The sequence below is a fragment of the Physella acuta genome, unplaced genomic scaffold (assembly GCF_028476545.2).
Source record: "Physella acuta isolate Inbredline_101_S28 unplaced genomic scaffold, ASM2847654v3 ptg000970l, whole genome shotgun sequence".
Taxonomy (NCBI): domain Eukaryota; kingdom Metazoa; phylum Mollusca; class Gastropoda; family Physidae; genus Physella; species Physella acuta.
In genome coordinates, this window is record NW_026732487.1 from 564,343 (window position 1) to 583,629 (window position 19,287).

General features: G+C 44.9%; 1 protein-coding gene across 1 annotated transcript in view; it reads right to left on the minus strand.

The window, feature by feature from the left end:
* The window catches only part of LOC131954061 (netrin receptor DCC-like), a 32,450-nt gene that overhangs the window by 3,719 nt on the left and 9,444 nt on the right, over positions 1–19,287 (minus strand). The window contains exons 3-13 of the mRNA XM_059317561.1: positions 17,831–18,002; positions 16,419–16,654; positions 14,972–15,119; positions 14,455–14,585; positions 13,195–13,393; positions 12,018–12,169; positions 11,553–11,670; positions 10,916–11,060; positions 10,646–10,821; positions 7,710–7,982; positions 7,138–7,333 (exon numbers count right to left, since the gene is read on the minus strand). Of these exons, the coding sequence (XP_059173544.1) occupies positions 7,138–7,333; positions 7,710–7,982; positions 10,646–10,821; positions 10,916–11,060; positions 11,553–11,670; positions 12,018–12,169; positions 13,195–13,393; positions 14,455–14,585; positions 14,972–15,119; positions 16,419–16,654; positions 17,831–18,002 (1,946 nt within the window). The remainder of the gene's footprint in view (positions 1–7,137; positions 7,334–7,709; positions 7,983–10,645; positions 10,822–10,915; positions 11,061–11,552; positions 11,671–12,017; positions 12,170–13,194; positions 13,394–14,454; positions 14,586–14,971; positions 15,120–16,418; positions 16,655–17,830; positions 18,003–19,287) is intronic.

Genomic DNA, 19,287 nt, shown 5'->3' on the forward strand with positions numbered 1-19,287 from the left:
TCTCGAAACACTGCTTTATCATTTTCAACTATACTTTTTACTTAGATCTAGTATTTCTATAGTCTTCTAGATCTACTACATTAGAGTCTAGTACACAGAGTAATATATAATTAAATAATTATATAGAGTCTAGATCTCTAGATCTATATGGGCCTCTCTACTAACTGGTGTTAAAAGTTAAGTTGTAACGGGAATGGGTTAGGGCCGGTTAGGCTTAAGGCTTAAGGCCGTAAGGGGCTTAGGGCTTAGAGGCGGTTAGACCGGTTAGATTCTAGATCTAGACATCTAGATCTATTGTGTAAATAAAAAATAATATAGATCTCTAGATCTAGATTAGATCTAGAATAATATAGTCTTATAGTTATAGATCTAGAATCTAGATCTAGAAGCTAGATCTAAACTAGATCTACGCTCAACCACACTTGTTTTCAAGAAACAAACAGCAGCAGACGACAGAGAGACTAGCTTCGCTTCCGGTTTTTTTCCCACACAGACTGTCTCTCCAACTTATTGTACTAGATCTAGATCTAGAATCTAGATCTAGATTCTAGATAGATTCTGTAATAGATTGAGTTAATTGTGAGGTCAAGGGAACTCACTCTCTGTATTAGTATTATATTTATATTGTTATCTTGAGTGATGTCCCTTACATGTTGTTATCTATATATAGTTGTCTCTGGCCACTTCTTCCTCTCTCTTTGCATCATGGCGTCTGTACATAATAAAGACTGTTAACAACCAACGCGGCTTCTCGTCAGTCATTACAATCCACGTCATTTGGCGACGAAGGATAAACATCTACCAGAAAGAGCACCTACTTACGCAAAAAAGAGGTTTGCTAGAGCTTATTAGCTAATTATTTCTAGAATTATGGCGCTGTATGGCCAAATAAAAGAATTTGATGCGAATGATGAAATCATTCAAGATTACCTAGAGAGGTTAAGCTTTTACCTAGAAGCTAACAACGTGACGATAGAAGCCAAAAAGAGAGCTATTTTGTTAACAGTCATAGGGCCTCAACAATTTAGGCTACTAAAAGACTTATGCGCACCAGCTAGTCTAACTACCAAGAGCTTTAACGAGCTGAGCAAATTGCTAACAGACCACCATGCGCCTACCCCATCAAAGTTTTTATGTAGAGCTAGATTTGACAGTAGGACTCGTCAACCAAACGAGTCGATATCAGAATATGTTGCTGCCTTACGTCATTTAAGTGAATTTTGTGAATTCGGAGACACGCTGTCTGACAGACTGTGTGAAAAGTTTGTGACAGGTGTAAACAGCCCTGATATTCAAAGAAAGTTGCTGCTCGAGTCAGATCTAAAATTGGAAAAAGCAATACAACTTGCAATGTCATTCCAGCAGTCATCAGATGCGGCGAGATCTTTAGCACCTTCAGAGATCCATGCAGTAAACAGCAGGTTAGTCAATAAACATCAACCCCATCAGAGCATTCCAACTTATGCTAAACAGCCTGCTCGTTCAAATCCTAGATCTAAATCTAGTAATAATTATCAAAAATGTCATCGATGCAAGGGTCCCCATGCATCTCATCGGTGCAAGTTCAAGTCTGCAACTTGTTATAAGTGCGGTAAGCAAGGTCACATTGCCAAGGCCTGCTTTGCAAAGTCTTCGTCTGTTGCTAAATCTAGCCAGTCAAGACAGTACCGCAACCAAAGGCAGCACTATGTTAACTCTCACCAAGACTACCTAACCCAACCAATGAACCACTCTACCTGTGAAAATGCTCAAACTGATTCGCAGCCGGATTTCAACCTGTTCTCTGTGAAATCAATAAGTCATGCTCCCATCAATGTACCAGTTTATATCAACGGTAAGAGCATCAGCTTCCAACTTGACACTGGAGCATCGCTAACAGTCATCACAAAGAAGGACTTTGACGCTGTCACAGGAGGATCAGTGTCTCTACAGCCGTGTCACAAGTGTCTAACAACATACACTGGTGACAATGTTCCGGTAATAGGAGAGTGTATGGTTCATGTAAGTTATAATGGTCAAAGTGTTAAACTTCCTCTTCTTGTGGTTGAAGGAAATGGACCGCCATTACTAGGTAGGAACTGGTTAAGTGATCTTAAGTTAAATTGGGAGAGTATTTGTTCATTGAAGAATGTAAAAGAATCTAGTCTTACTTCACTAGATAAAGTTATATCTGAAAATAAATGTGTTTTTGGTAACTCTGGATTACTAAATGATAGAACAGTGAAGTTAAGCATTAAAGATACAAATCCAAGATACTGCAAAGCTAGAGTTCCACCTTATGCAATGAGGAATAAAATTGAAAATGAGCTAAGTAGATTGGAATCTAATGGCATTATAAAGAAGGTAGACTATTCCGATTGGGCGACACCCATTGTGCCAGTGTTAAAGAAGGATGGTTCTATAAGAATTTGTGGAGATTATAAAACTACACTGAATAAGCAAATAGAGCTAAATAGGTACCCTATACCTAACATTGAGGAAATTTCTTTGAATTTGGCAGGAGGAGACAAATTCACTGAATTAGACTTTAGTCATGCTTACACTCAACTAGAACTGCATCCAGATTCAAAAGTCTATACGACAATAAACACACATAAAGGACTCTACCAATATGAAAGACTATGTTTTGGCATATCATCTAGCCCTGGAATTTTCCAAGCTGTCATGGACAGTATTTTTAAGGATATTCCAAATGTTTGTGTGTACTTTGACAATGTGTACATAACTGGTAAAAATGACACTGAACATCTTAAAACACTTGATAAAGTATTAAAAATTGTTGGTGAAAAAGGTTTAAAGATAAACAAAGATAAATGTCAATTCATGCTGACAGAAATTAGTTTTCTTGGTTATATATTGAGCAAACAAGGCATCAGACCTCAACCTGAGAAAACAAAAGCCATTAAAGAAGCACCCAAACCTGAAAATACCCAACAACTAAGAGCTTTTTTGGGCTTGATAAATTACTATGCAAAGCTCATAGGGAATCTGTCTGGTAAACTATCACCACTGTACAAGCTGCTACAGAAAAATGCAACTTGGCACTGGGGTAAACAACAAGATACTGCTTTTAATACAGCAAAAGAGGCTTTGTCTTCTGACACCTTACTAACTCACTATGACCCAGGGAAAAGACTTATATTAACATGTGATGCTTCACCAGATGGTGTAGGAGCGGTCTTGTCCCACATGGATGAGAAGGGTGACAGACCCATTGCTTTTGCCAGTAGATCTTTGAACCAGGCTGAGAAAAATTATTCTCAGTTAGATAGGGAAGGCTTAGGCATCATTTTTGGTGTTAAGAAATTTCATAAGTTTCTGTTTGGTAGGAAGTTCACCATCTTTACAGATCATAAACCATTGCTAGGTTTATTTGGAGAAAACAAAACCCTACCTGAGCATGCCTCACCAAGAATTCAAAGATGGGCTATCACACTAACTGCATACAATTATGAATTGAAATACAAACCTGGATCTGAGAATAGTGCAGATAGTCTTAGTAGATTACCTTTAAAAAACCAAAGCCTGAGCTATGTACCAGAAGATGTATTTGTTCTCTTCACTATCATGGATAACTCCAATATAAATGTGAATGATATTAAAAGAGAAACACAAAAAGATGAGTGCTTAATAAAAGTATATGAGTACTGTAAGAATGATTGGCCTGAAGAGTCTGTGAATGATGACTTAAGGCCATATAAAATAAGAAATTAAAACCCTTTGTGAAGATAATATAAAGATGGAGAAGATGCAGTCCATTATCAGTCAGAATTGCCTAAACAAAGTATTTGTAACTTAATAAATGATTATGGTGATATGGCAATTTCAAATACATTAGTAAGAAGGAATGTGATCATCAAACAACTTTGCTAACATCATTAGCACTTACAGAAACTAAAAGGGTAACATCAAAAGAAAAGAAAAAAGATTTTTGCCATTTAATACTTTCAGATGCCAATTCAAAAATAGTTCCATTAAATCATGACAAGACATTCATTGAAAGAGAATTTGGTGTTAATAAGAATGTGTATCTAAGAAATTATGGGAGAAAGGAAAAATGGATACCAGGTCAAATTGTTCAATGTACAGGACCTGTGCCTTATAAAGTTAAAAATAACTTGTGCAGATAATAAGTGTGAATCTGTCAATCCCACCAAATCTGAACAGTTCACACCAACTCAGTTTGTTCCACAACCAAGTTCTGTTGATATGAGTGAACCAAGTTGTCTGGAGTCAGAAAATGTAAATTCTGGAGTTAATAATTTAAATCCTGGACCTCCTGAGATAGAGAATCCAAATGGTCAGAATATTGAGTCACCAAATCAAAGGCCACTGAGAAGGTCAAACAGGACAATCAAAGTCCCAAATAAGTTAGACCTATGATTTTAAAGGTCAAAAGGACTTTGACATTATTGTTTTGTATTTTGATTATGTTGTAGCATATTGTGCATTGTTTGTAAGGATGTAATCTACCATAGTGTTCATGTTACAATATAATTGGTGATTTTAGGATACTATCAATTGTTCTATTGAGAGATGTGTTATTGTGTTCTAAGGGTAAAGGGATGTAATAGATTGAGTTAATTGTGAGGTCAAGGGAACTCACTCTCTGTATTAGTATTATATTTATATTGTTATCTTGAGTGATGTCCCTTACATGTTGTTATCTATATATAGTTGTCTCTGGCCACTTCTCTCTCTCTCTTTGCATCATGGCTGTCTGTACATAATAAAGACTGTTAACAACCAACGCGGCTTCTCGTCAGTCATTACAATCTACCTCAGATTCTTTTCTTGGAAACTATTTCAACTAAAAATTTAAGCAGTTTACAGCTTTGAAAAAACACTTTCAGAAATCTAAGTTTTAATAAAAAAAAAAAAAACCCTTTTTAATGAGAAAGCATCAAATTGGCTTAATCAGAAGCAGAGGCGTAAAGAGGGGGGGGGGTGTAACCATTTGGGGGAAGGGTGGGGGGGGTGACCAGAGTTTCTTCCAGGCATCTCTTCGGGGGGGGGGGGGGGGGGCGAAGGGGGGCTTTGCCCCCCCCCCCCCCCCCCGAAAAAAATTCTACCGCCGCCCCCCCCCCCCCCCCGAACGAAATGAAACATATAATTTATATAGAAAATATATACTTTTAACAGTGTCCGCCCCGTCAGTGGGGGTGACACCAAGACAAAAAATAAATAAAAAATTATATACATAAAAATGATAATTCCACTTAATTAAGCGATTAATTAGAGTGAGTTAAATAGTCCTTTAAGAGCAAAGTTGACAAATGCCGACAAGATTGGAGAGGGGGGAGGGGGTTGATAGAGAAAACATTCTACATCAAACTGTATTTATAACCGACTATGTGTTATCTAAAATAAACCGGGAGTGATCTCCCCTAAACTTTCTCGAATATTCTAATATAAAATTACGAGGGATGGCAACTCAGGACATAGACAATATTTGTTATCCATTTTTAATTACTTAATTAAACTTTTTATAATAGAAAATAATCTCGTAAAAAAAAAAAGATGTGCACACCAAGTGAAAAGTTTCCCTTTCAAACATGACGGTCTATGGGGCAAGTGAAGTAGAGTTCACTTGTTTCTGTGACCTCGGCATATGAAGAGATAGTGTGGTCAGCACTATGCCCAGCCGCCTTTACTTTCCCTAAAAGGAGTTAGGTTCCCATCAGAGTTGGGTAGACTCTGGGACGGTCTACTGACTTGAACCCGGATTCGAACTCGAGACTAACGGGTTAGCAGTTCAACTCTCTACCGCTAGACCACTCCGTCCCACACCAAGTGAACGCCTAATAAAATGTGTATAAAAGTGCGGGATATTATTAGTACTTTATGAATTTACATGCGTTTTTTGAGAAATCGGAAATAGCGTAAATTAGTACTTCCGGTCCACGGAAATTACTCAAAATTTGACAGAAGGTAGAGAATTAGATCTTTTACTTACGTGTGAAATTTCATGCATCTATCTAAAATAGTACGCAAGTTATAGGCTTTTGAAAAATTCAAAGTAGAAAAAGTACCACTTCCGGTTATCGGAAATCGCTCAAAAGTTGATCAAGATCTACGATTTTGATAAAATACTTATATATGAAATTTCATCAACCTAGCTGTAACGGTAATCAAGTTATCGTGTTTACACACAGACACACAGACAGACACACAGACATACGGACAAGATTGCAAAATTATGTTTTTCCGTATCACTGAGGTGTAAAACGTCGAGATTTGTAAAAATCTCGATCATTTTTTTTTTGCACGATTACAATACTTTCTCTATACGAGAAAGTAAAAAGAGCGTTTTGACGCAAAAGAGATTTTTAATATCATTCCTTTTTACTTTCTCGTATATACGAAGTATAGAGAAAGTCTTGTAATCGTGCAAAAAAAAAAAAATCGAGATTTTTACAAATCTCGACGTTTTACACCTCACTGATACGGAAAAACATAATTTTGCAATCTTGTCCGTATGTCTGTGTGTGTGTGTGTGTCTGTGTGTCTGTCTGTCCGTGTGTAAACACGATAACTTGAGTACCGTTACAGCTACGTTGATGAAATTTCATATATAAGTATTTTATCGAAATCGTAGATCCGTATCAACTTTTGAGCGATTTCCGATAACCGGAAGTGGTACTTTTCCTACTTTGAATTTTTCAAAAGCCTATAACTTGAGTACTATTTCAGATAGATAAATGAAATTTCACATGTAAGTAAAAGATCTAATTCTCTACCTTCTGTTAAATTTTGAGTAATTTTCGTTGACTGGAAGTAGTAATTTACGCTACTTCCGATTTCTCAAAAAACTAATGTAAATTTTAAAAGTACTAATAATATTGCGCACCATTATGCGCTTTTTTATTTGGCGTTCACTTGGTGTGCAATTAATTTGTCTACGAGATTTTATTCTATTTTTAAAACTTAAAGTATTTAAAATGGATTAAAAATCATGTCTATAGCCCGAGTTCCCATCCCCTGTTATTTTATATAAGAATATTCGAGAAAGTTTAGGGGAGATCACTCCCGGTTTATTTTTTCTGAGAATATATGTGAGAATGTTTAGGGTAGCTCATCTCCGCTTTTTATAATTAATGTTCACACTGATATTTTTTTTAAATGCCACTTAATTACCTTCGAACATTTTTTTCTCGATAGATGCTTGCCGAGGCAGTTTCGTATTCGCCGCCCACAATCACGTTATCTTTGTACCACGTGATGTTCGGGGCAGGCGACCCGGATGTTCTGCAGGGCACTGTGATCTCATCCCCCCTTTGCACCAGTACTTCTTCAGGCATAGGTTCGGTGAAATAGGGGACGTTTTCGCTGTCTGTGTAAAAAAGTTTTTTGTCTCAGCTATTGTAGTTAGAAAAATACAAGGAAACTCAACAGTACAGACAACAGATATAAGCCCCACCCCCCGAATGCGAGCAGAGGCGTAGCGACCCTTCCCGGCGCCCGGGGACAAACTTTTCGATTTGCACCCCCTCCCTCAAGATTTCGATTTGCTCCCCCCCCCCCTCAACATTTCGATTTGCACCCCCCATCAAACTTTCAATTTGCACCCCCCTCAACCTTTCAATTTATTTTTCCAACCCATTTTAGCGCCCCCTAAGGTCGGCGCCCGGGGACATATGTCCCCCCCCCCCCTCGCTACGCTACTGAATGCGAGCTTATTCCATAGAAACCCCTTACTTAAATCTGACCTGTAATGACCTTGACGGTCAGCGTTTTCTCCGCGGAGCCTGCCCTGTTGTACGCCTTGCAGGTCAGGACGGTCGTCTGGTTGAGGCTGACCAGGAGGATGGTGCTGCTGCCGGGCGCCGGTCTCGTGTTCTGCTGGCCGTCCTTGAGCCAAAAGACGTGGGGGACGGGCTGACCCACGGCCTCACAGTTGAGGACAGAGTTGCGGCCAGGGGAGATTTCAATCTCATCTGTCAAGCTGGTCACAATCTGAGGGGCTACGTCATTTGACGAGGCTGTTGGAGAGAGGGGTATATCAAAATGAGGGGCAGTGGGATAGAGGGGCTACATCAATGTGTGGGATAGAGGGGCTACATCAATGTGTGGGTTGTGGGATAGAGGGGCTACATCAATGTGTGGGATAGAGGGGCTACATCAATGTGTGGGATAGAGGGGCTACATCAATGTGTGGGATAGAGGGGCTACATCAATGTGTGGGTTGTGGGATAGAGGGGCTACATCAATGTGTGGGATAGAGGGGCTACATCAATGTGTGGGATAGAGGGGCTACATCAATGTGTGGGATAGAGGGGCTACATCAATGTGTGGGATAGAGGGGCTACATCAATGTGTGGGATAGAGGGGCTACATCAATGTGTGGGTTGTGGGATAGAGGGGCTACATCAATGTGTGGGATAGAGGGGCTACATCAATGTGTGGGTTGTGGGATAGAGGGGCTACATCAATGTGTGGGATAGAGGGGCTACATCAATGTGTGGGATAGAGGGGCTACATCAATGTGTGGGATAGAGGGGCTACATCAATGTGTGGGATAGAGGGGCTACATCAATGTGTGGGTTGTGGGATAGAGGGGCTACATCAATGTGTGGGATAGAGGGGCTACATCAATGTGTGGGTTGTGGGATAGAGGGGCTACATCAATGTGTGGGATAGAGGGGCTACATCAATGTGTGGGATAGAGGGGCTACATCAATGTGTGGGTTGTGGGATAGAGGGGCTACATCAATGTGTGGGATAGAGGGGCTACATCAATGTGTGGGTTGTGGGATAGAGGGGCTACATCAATGTGTGGGATAGAGGGGCTACATCAATGTGTGGGATAGAGGGGCTACATCAATGTGTGGGATAGAGGGGCTACATCAATGTGTGGGATAGAGGGGCTACATCAATGTGTGGGTTGTGGGATAGAGGGGCTACATCAATGTGTGGGATAGAGGGGCTACATCAATGTGTGGGTTGTGGGATAGAGGGGCTACATCAATGTGTGGGATAGAGGGGCTACATCAATGTGTGGGATAGAGGGGCTACATCAATGTGTGGGTTGTGGGATAGAGGGGCTACATCAATGTGTGGGATAGAGGGGCTACATCAATGTGTGGGTTGTGGGATAGAGGGGCTACATCAATGTGTGGGATAGAGGGGCTACATCAATGTGTGGGATAGAGGGGCTACATCAATGTGTGGGTTGTGGGATAGAGGGGCTACATCAATGTGTGGGATAGAGGGGCTACATCAATGTGTGGGTTGTGGGATAGAGGGGCTACATCAATGTGTGGGATAGAGGGGCTACATCAATGTGTGGGTTGTGGGATAGAGGGGCTACATCAATGTGTGGGATAGAGGGGCTACATCAATGTGTGGGTTGTGGGATAGAGGGGCTACATCAATGTGTGGGATAGAGGGGCTACATCAATGTGTGGGTTGTGGGATAGAGGGGCTACATCAATGTGTGGGATAGAGGGGCTACATCAATGTGTGGGATAGAGGGGCTACATCAATGTGTGGGATAGAGGGGCTACATCAATGTGTGGGATAGAGGGGCTACATCAATGTGTGGGTTGTGGGATAGAGGGGCTACATCAATGTGTGGGATAGAGGGGCTACATCAATGTGTGGGTTGTGGGATAGAGGGGCTACATCAATGTGTGGGATAGAGGGGCTACATCAATGTGTGGGATAGAGGGGCTACATCAATGTGTGGGTTGTGGGATAGAGGGGCTACATCAATGTGTGGGATAGAGGGGCTACATCAATGTGTGGGTTGTGGGATAGAGGGGCTACATCAATGTGTGGGATAGAGGGGCTACATCAATGTGTGGGTTGTGGGATAGAGGGGCTACATCAATGTGTGGGATAGAGGGGCTACATCAATGTGTGGGATAGAGGGGCTACATCAATGTGTGGGTTGTGGGATAGAGGGGCTACATCAATGTGTGGGTTGTGGGATAGAGGGGCTACATCAATGTGTGGGATAGAGGGGCTACATCAATGTGTGGGTTGTGGGATAGAGGGGCTACATCAATATGAGGGGCAGAGGGATAGAAGGGCTACATCAATGTGAGGTGCTGTGGGAGAGATGGGCTACATCAATGTGAGGTGCTGTGGGAGAGATGGGCTACATCAATGTGTGGGTTGTGGGATAGAGGGGCTACATCAATGTGTGGGATAGAGGGGCTACATCAATGTGTGGGATAGAGGGGCTACATCAATGTGTGGGTTGTGGGATAGAGGGGCTACATCAATGTGTGGGATAGAGGGGCTACATCAATGTGTGGGATAGAGGGGCTACATCAATGTGTGGGTTGTGGGATAGAGGGGCTACATCAATGTGTGGGTTGTGGGATAGAGGGGCTACATCAATGTGTGGGATAGAGGGGCTACATCAATGTGTGGGTTGTGGGATAGAGGGGCTACATCAATATGAGGGGCAGAGGGATAGAAGGGCTACATCAATGTGAGGTGCTGTGGGAGAGATGGGCTACATCAATGTGAGGTGCTGTGGGAGAGATGGGCTACATCAATGTGTGGGTTGTGGGAGAGATGGGCTACATCAATATGTGAGGGCTGTGTTGGAGAGGGGCTGATATCAACTGAGTTTGCTGTAAGAGATTTTGGGCTACAAGTTGTCCAGCACTGACAGACACACAGACAAACTAACCAGTTGGCCGGACAGGGTCCACGGGCCGCTGTGTTGTGATCTCTAAAGACACCTGCTCAGTGCAGGCGTCTTTGTTATCCAGGTTAAAAGGTGTGATCTGCAGACGGTATTGGACCCCGGCCTTGACATTGGACATCCGAGCTTCTGTCTTGTTAATTACAATTTGTTCAGAGCTCCTAGCAAATTAAAAGTACGCGCAATTTACGCTAAGTTCAGCGAAGGAAATATTTGATTCGTATTATTGAATTCGGAAGTTTTTAAAGAACTTACGAAACTTGACCATTCTCTGATTCCGCTTGAAGTTTGACCACAAACCCTTGCATTTCCGTCGGCTGCGGGCCGTTGTAGGTCCAGGAAGTTATGACCTCTTCTGAGGAAATAGCTTTGACCTGGATATCTGTCGGCACTGACGTCACTGAAATACAGATCAAGGTCCTTTACGTGAGATTGGGGGGGGGGGGGGGGTGTCCTGTGACTGACACATGGTGACAGAGAGAGAGGTGTTTTGCTTTTTCCTTTTGTATGGGGAAGGGGGAGGGTATGTGTGTTTAATTTTTGAAACTCCTTTTGACCCATTTTGTAATTCTTCCAAACTCTCCGTTGACAAAGCAAAAATATAAAACAATACATTAGGCCTATGGTTAAAGTTGCTTTTCCGTTACTTGAATAAGGTAATTTACTAATGTTGTATACATCATTGGGCACAGGATGGCACCATAGTGGATGGGAAAGAGGGGGGGGGGGGGGGTGGCAACACATCCCCTATGGTTGTAATATATTATATATAAAGTGGTTGGCTGAGGGTCTGGTGTCACACGATCTAGGCATTGGCGTGCCTGGGAAACGGGGGGGGGGGGATTTAGTAGGGGTCAACAATTAGGCTAATGGTAATTAACTCTTGCACTACCTTCTGTGGGCGTGGTTATGTGAGTGACGGTTTGTCTGTTTTTCTTGTTGACCTTGGCCTTGGCTAAAAAGAAATATCGACTTCCGGGCTTTAGGCCGGTGATGATACCGTAGTTGTTCTGTTGGAAAAAAGATCAAGTTATGTACCCTGATTTCAGTTATGTTGGAATATTAAATTTGTTATCTTTCAATATTAAAAGTGTTATGTTGGAATAAAAAAATGAAGAATCCGATTAAAATGCTCCTTGTTTTAGAACTAGAATATCTGAATAAAATTCGCAGATTTTCTGATGCTCCCCGAAACACCATACATATATTACATGCTAATTTCACATCGTTAAAAGGTTCAGTTTGTCTAATCCCGTTAGTTGTTCGCTAAACATTTATTGGTCGTAGAGTTTATTGATGCTAAAGAGCCGGGGAATTGATGTTCCAGATTATTCCACCTGAGGAGGGTTTGTGTCACCTTGAATGTTTGAAATGGGCGCCACGCTACGGCGCTATCGTCTGTCCAACGAAGTGAAAAGTTTTCAACGATGACGTCATCGCCGACCGTCTGCAGAGAGACCAAAGCAGACGTCGGGCTAAGCGGGAAGGCGCTCAAGCTGATCTCAGTCGCTGAGGAGGATAAAACAAAGGAAGTTTACCACACACCACACACCACACACAGATCACACCACACACCACACACAGATCACACCACACATCACACATCACACACCACACCACACACCACACACAGATCACACCACACACCACACACAGATCACACCACACACCACACACAGATCACACCACACACCACACACAGATCACACCACACATCACACATCACACACCACACCACACACCACACACCACACACAGATCACACCACACACCACACCACACACCACACACAGATCACACCACACACCACACACCACACACCACACCACACACCACACACAGATCATACCACACCACACACCAAACATCACAAACCACACCCCACACCAAACATCACACATCACACACCACACACCAAACACCACACATCACACACCAAACATCACACATCACACACCAAACACCACACATCACACACCACACATCAAACATCACACACCACACGGTGAATATGACATACGTTTTAAAATCTCGTGTGTGTGTGTGTGTGCTTCTACACATGCTCCTATATTACTACAGTTGATTCGTTTTGTTTTGAAGAAATATTTTAACGGTTTGGTATGGCGCATCAATAAATGGCCAAATCCTAACTAGGATTTAACCTTGATTGGATTTCACGTTGCATAAGGTTTTATTACGTCATGACATTTGCATTTAAAGATGTAGATTTATGGGAGTGTTTTAGGTTTTAAACTTTATAAAAGTACGGACTGTTTTAGCCTAGCATTTCAAAATTTAAGGTTGGAATGTGCTGAGTGGTGTGTTGGTCATCTGATCGTGTGAAGTGGGGGGGGGGGTGGATAATCTGATCGTGTGGAGTGGGATGTGGGTAATATGAATGTGTGGGGTGGGGAGTGTGTAAGTTAAATGTGTGGGGTGGGGAGTGTGTAAGTTAAATGTGTGGAGTAGGGTGTGGGTAATTTAAATGTGTGGAATGGGGTGTGGGTATTATGGACTATCAAGCAACTACTCACGAAAGCCATCGTGCCGGAACTCGTTCCCCACCCCCTTCCTGCCGATGTACGTCTTGTTCCCTGGTAGCCTGAACACGGCGGCCACCTCGATCCGGTACTTGACCCTCAGTGGTAGCCTCTCTAGCACCGTACTCCACTTGCCGCCAGACTCTGCTTCATCTACATAGATCTTGCCTTGTAGGGCGTTCTTCACGTTACCCTAATCACCACGGTTAGATCACGTTTTCAAACAGTTTTAGAATTTGTCACAGATACGGTAATGAATTAAACGTAGATCTTAATTGACAGAACGTTATAACATCTAACATCTAACGTTATAACATCTAACATCTAACGTTATAACATCTAACATCTAACGTTATAACATCTGGATGAGATGCCAGCCGATACAACCTATAGATAGAAATCAGCAGGCAGACGACAGAGACAAACCAACAAGCAGACGACACAGAGAAGCCAACAAGCAGACGTCACATACAGAGACCAAAAGACAAGCGCCGCATCAGAAGATGTAGTTCACTTGGCAACCTTGAATGATAGGGTTACCGTTCTTACCTTTTAGCTCACTTGGCAACCTTGAATGATAGGGTTACCGTTCTTACCTTTTAGCTCACTTGGCAACCTTGAATGATAGGGTTACCGTTCTTACCTTTTAGCTCACTTGGCAACCTTGAATGATAGGGTTACCGTTCTTACCTTGTAGCTCACTTGGTAACCTTGAATGATAGGGTTACCGTTCTTACCTTGTAGCCCACTTGGTAACCTTGAATGATAGGGTTACCGTTCTTACCTTGTATCTCACTTGGTAACCTTGAATGATAGGGTTACCGTTCTTACCTTGTAGCCCACTTGGTAACCTTGAATGATAGGGTTACCGTTCTTACCTTGTAGCTCACTTGGTAACCTTGAATGATAGGGTTACCGTTCTTACCTTGTAGCTCACTTGGTAACCTTGAATGATAGGGTTACCGTTCTTACCTTGTAGCTCACTTGGTAACCTTGAATGATAGGGTTACCGTTCTTACCTTGTAGCTCACTTGGTAACCTTGAATGATAGGGTTACTGTTCTTACCTTGTAGCTCACTTGGTAACCTTGAATGATAGGGTTACCGTTCTTACCTTGTAGCTCACTTGGTAACCTTGAATGATAGGGTTACCGTTCTTACCTTGTAGCTCACTTGGTAACCTTGAATGATAGGGTTACCGTTCTTACCTTGTAGCTCACTTGGTAACCTTGAATGATAGGGTTACCGTTCTTACCTTGTAGCTCACTTGGTAACCTTGGATTATCGTCGGCTCCACGTCTGCTGGTGGCTGCCAGGATACATGTAACGAGTTCTTAAACCAGGGCTGAACTCGCACATTTCTTGGCGCTCCTAAAGACTTGGTATCTGTAAACATTGGCAGAGTTCAAGACAAAAAGTTTCGAGAAAATTTTTCAAGACAAAACTTTTTGAGAAAAAAAAGATGTTGAGAAATAAAGTCTCAAGACTAAGTTTAAAGCGAGACAGTTTCAGGAAGAAAAGTTCCAAGACAAAATCTCAGAATGTGCCCCAAATAAAATGTCCCCCAAACAAAATGTCCCCCAGACAAAATATCCCTCAGACAAAATGTCCCCCAGACAAAATGTCCCCAGACAAAATGTCCCCCAGGCTAAATGTCCCCCAGACAAAATGTCTCCAAGACAAAATTTCCCCAGACAAAATTTCCCCAGACAATCTTGACCAGCCACAACTGTAATGTTGCTCACCTGCTCGTGTAGGGGACACGTACTCACCTACAGCTTTTGTTGGCTGACCGGAAGTTGTGGTCTCTGGTTGGTCAGTGACGGGCAATCGTTTGGGTGTGGTGATCTTCACTGAGTCGCCCGGCCCCTCGTGTTCCCCGGGGGCTGAGGACGCTCCTTCGTTATACACGGGCACAACCTGGCACATTACACACGTCATTATACACTGGCACAGTATACACGTCATTATACACTGGCACATTACACACGTCATTATACAAGGTCACAGTACACACGTCATTATACACGGGCACAACCTGGCACAGTACACACGTCATTATACACTGGCACAGTATACACGTCATTATACACTGGCACATTACACACGTCATTATACAAGGTCACAGTACACACGTCATTATACACGGGCACAACCTGGCACAGTACACACGTCATTATACAAGGTCACAGTACACACGTCATTATACACGGGCACAACCTGGCACAGTACACACGTCATTATACACTGGCACATTACACACGTCATTATACAAGGTCACAGTACACACGTCATTATACACGGGCACAACCTGGCACAGTACACACGTCATTATACACTGGCACATTACACACGTCATTATACACGGGCACAGTACACACGTCATTATACACGGGCACAACCTGGCACAGTACACACGTCATTATACACGGGCACAACCTGGCACAGTACACACGTCATTATACACTGGTACAGTACACACGTCATTATACACGGGCACAACCTGGCACAGTACACACGTCATTATACACTGGTACAGTACACACGTCATTATACACGGGCACAACCTGGTACAGTACACACGTCATTATACACTGGCACAGTACACACGTCATTATACACGGGCACAGTACACACGTCATTATACACTGGCACATTACACACGTCATTATACACTGGTACAGTACACACGTCATTATACACGGGCACAACCTGGCACAGTACACACGTCATTATACACTGGCACAGTACACACGTCATTATACACTGGTACAGTACACACGTCATTATACACTGGTACAGTACACACGTCATTATACACGGGCACAGTACACACGTCATTATACACGGGCACAGTACACACGTCATTATACACTGGTACAGTACACACGTCATTATACACTGGTACAGTACACACGTCATTATACACTGGCACAGTACACACGTCATTATACACTGGTACAGTACACACGTCATTATACACTGGTACAGTACACACGTCATTATACAAGGTCACAGTACACACGTCATTATACACGGGCACAGTACACACGTCATTATACACGGGCACAGTACACACGTCATTATACACGGGCACAGTACACACGTTATTATACACTGACAGAACATGGTACAGTCCACAAGTCATTATACAATGTCACACAGAATCACACCATGCCACCCTCCCACACACACAATAACACCATGCCACCATGCCACCTTTATCTCATAAACCGTCTCCGGCGTCAGATCGTAGATGGTGAACCTCTCCCCGCCATTTCTCTCCGTCTTGTTGACGATGAAAGCGATCTCGTCGTCCGGCTTGACCAGGTCGTCCCCGACATAGATGTGGTACAGCCGGACCAGCTGGGGGTGGTTTTTGGGGGGTCTCCACGACACCTGGACAGCTGTGGCGTTGACCACCTTGGCGGACAGATCCAGAGGTTTTGAGGGCGCTGAAAGATGTTTGATGGCAGGGTAGAGACAGGACGCGGCGTTTCTAACACGGAGGTAGGACTTTACCCAACCCTCTCATCGATTACCCCCGGTTATTTCACCCCCACCCCCTGGTTAACCCCACTCATTTCACCCCCACCCCCTCACCGCAACATAACTTACGGATCACAATTTCCCCGCTGTCAATTAGCCCCTGTCAGTTATTCCCCCGGGGAATCACCCCCACCCCCTAGCATACATATTATACATTTACCCATCTCTATCAACAGACATCTAAATATCCAGCTCCCTAACCTGAACCCTATCTCTAACTTACTCTTATCTGTATCTGTATCTATACATCTAAATGACTAGGAGGTGTGTGGGGGTGTATTTGACAGGGGATGCCCAACTGTTTTTGTTTTGGGTGGGGAGTAAAATACAGGCGTGGGAGTTTAACTAAATCTTAAATGCTTCCCTATTCCTCCACCCCTCCTCCCTAGACTTACCGAACATGATCACGAAACTGTTCCCCCTGTTCAACCACATCCACTCCACCCCCAGACTTACCAAACACAATGAGCCTAACGGAACTGTTCCTCACCACACCACCACCTCCACCCCCCCACCCCCCACCCACCCCCAGACTTACCAAACACAATGAGCCTAACTGACCTGTTCCCCCCACCCCCAACCCCGCCACCCCCACCCCCAGACTTACCAAACACAATGAGCCTAACAGAACTGCTCCCCCACCCCCACCCCACCCCAGACTCACCAAACACAATGAGCCTAACAGAACTGCTCCCCCATCTCCCTCCCCCACCCCCAGACTCACCAAACACAATGAGCCTAACTGACCTGTTCCCCCCACCCCCAACCCCGCCACCCCCACCCCCAGACTTACCAAACACAATGAGCCTAACAGAACTGCTCCCCCCCACCCCCCCCCCAGACTCACCAAACACAATGAGCCTAACAGAACTGCTCCCCCCCACCCCCCCCCCCCCCCCAGACTCACCAAACACAATGAGCCTAACAGAACTGTTCTCCACCCCTACCCCCATCCACCCCCACACCCCCCTCCCCCACCCCCAGACTCACCAAACACAATGAGCCTAACAGAACTGTCCCCCCCCCCCCAGACTCACCAAACACAATGAGCCTAACAGAACTGTCCCCCCCCCCAGACTCACCAAACACAATGAGCCTAACAGAACTGCTCCCCCTGGAGTTGCTACAGACGAAGGTGTCCGAGTCCTTAAACTGCAGGTCTGTGAGGACCAGATGGTGCAGGGTCGGATCCTCGTCGTCCACCACCATCTTCGCCCCTGCCGGCGGCCTCTGGTTGCCCAGGGTTGACCATCTCTGGGGGAGGGGAATCATGGTTGTCATGGTGATGTTTTTTTAAATAGGCAAAACTCAAAAACGGTTACGTTGATAGGGGGATTTAGCAACACACCACTTCCCCTACACCACACTGTTGTCAGACTCCCCCACTCCCCCCCCCCCCAACATCACACTGTTGTCAGACCCCCCCCCCCCCAACATCACACTGTTGTCAGACTTCCCCACTTAACCCCACCCCCACACCACACTGTTGTCAGACTCTCCCACTTAACCCCACCCCCACACCACACTGTTGTCAGACTTCCCCCCACACCACACTGTTGTCAGTCCCCCCCCCCACACCACACTGTTGTCAGTCCCCCCCCCCAACATCACACTGTTGTCAGACTCCCCCACACCCCCCCCCCCCACACCACACTGTTGTCAGACCCCCCCCCACACCACACTGTTGTCAGTCCCCCCCCCCCAACATCACACTGTTGTCAGTCCCCCCCCAACACCACACTGTTGTCAGACTCCCCCACTCCCCCCCCCACACCACACTGTTGTCAGACTCCCCCACCCCCCACACCACACTGTTGTCAGACTCCCCCACACCCCCACACCCCCCACACCACACTGTTGTCAGACTCCCCCCCCCCCACACCACACTTTTGTCAGACTCCCCCACACCCCCCACACCACACTGTTGTCAGACTCCCCCCCCACACCACACTGTTGTCAGACTCCCCCACTTAACCCCACCCCCACACCACACTGTTGTCAGACTCCCCCCCCCCCACACCACACTGTTGTCAGACTCCCCGACACCCCCACACCCCCCACACCACACTGTTGTCAGACTCCCCCACTCCCCCCCCCACACCACACTGTTGTCAGTCCCCCCCCCCCCACACCACACTGTTGTCAGACTCCCCCACTCCCCCCCCCCCCACACCACACTGTTGTCAGACTCCCCCACCCCCCACACCACACTGTTGTCAGACTCCCCCCCCCCACACCACACTGTTGTCAGACTCCCCCACCCCCCACACCACACTGTTGTCAGACTCCCCCCCCCCACACCACACTGTTGTCAGACTCCCCGACACCCCCACACCCCCCACACCACACTGTTGTCAGACTCCCCCACTCCCCCCCCCACACCACACTGTTGTCAGTCCCCCCCCACACCACACTGTTGTCAGACTCCCCCACTCCCCCCCCCCCCCCACACCACACTGTTGTCAGACTCCCCCACTCCCCCCCACACCACACTGTTGTCAGACTCCCCCACCCCCCACACCACACTGTTGTCAGACTC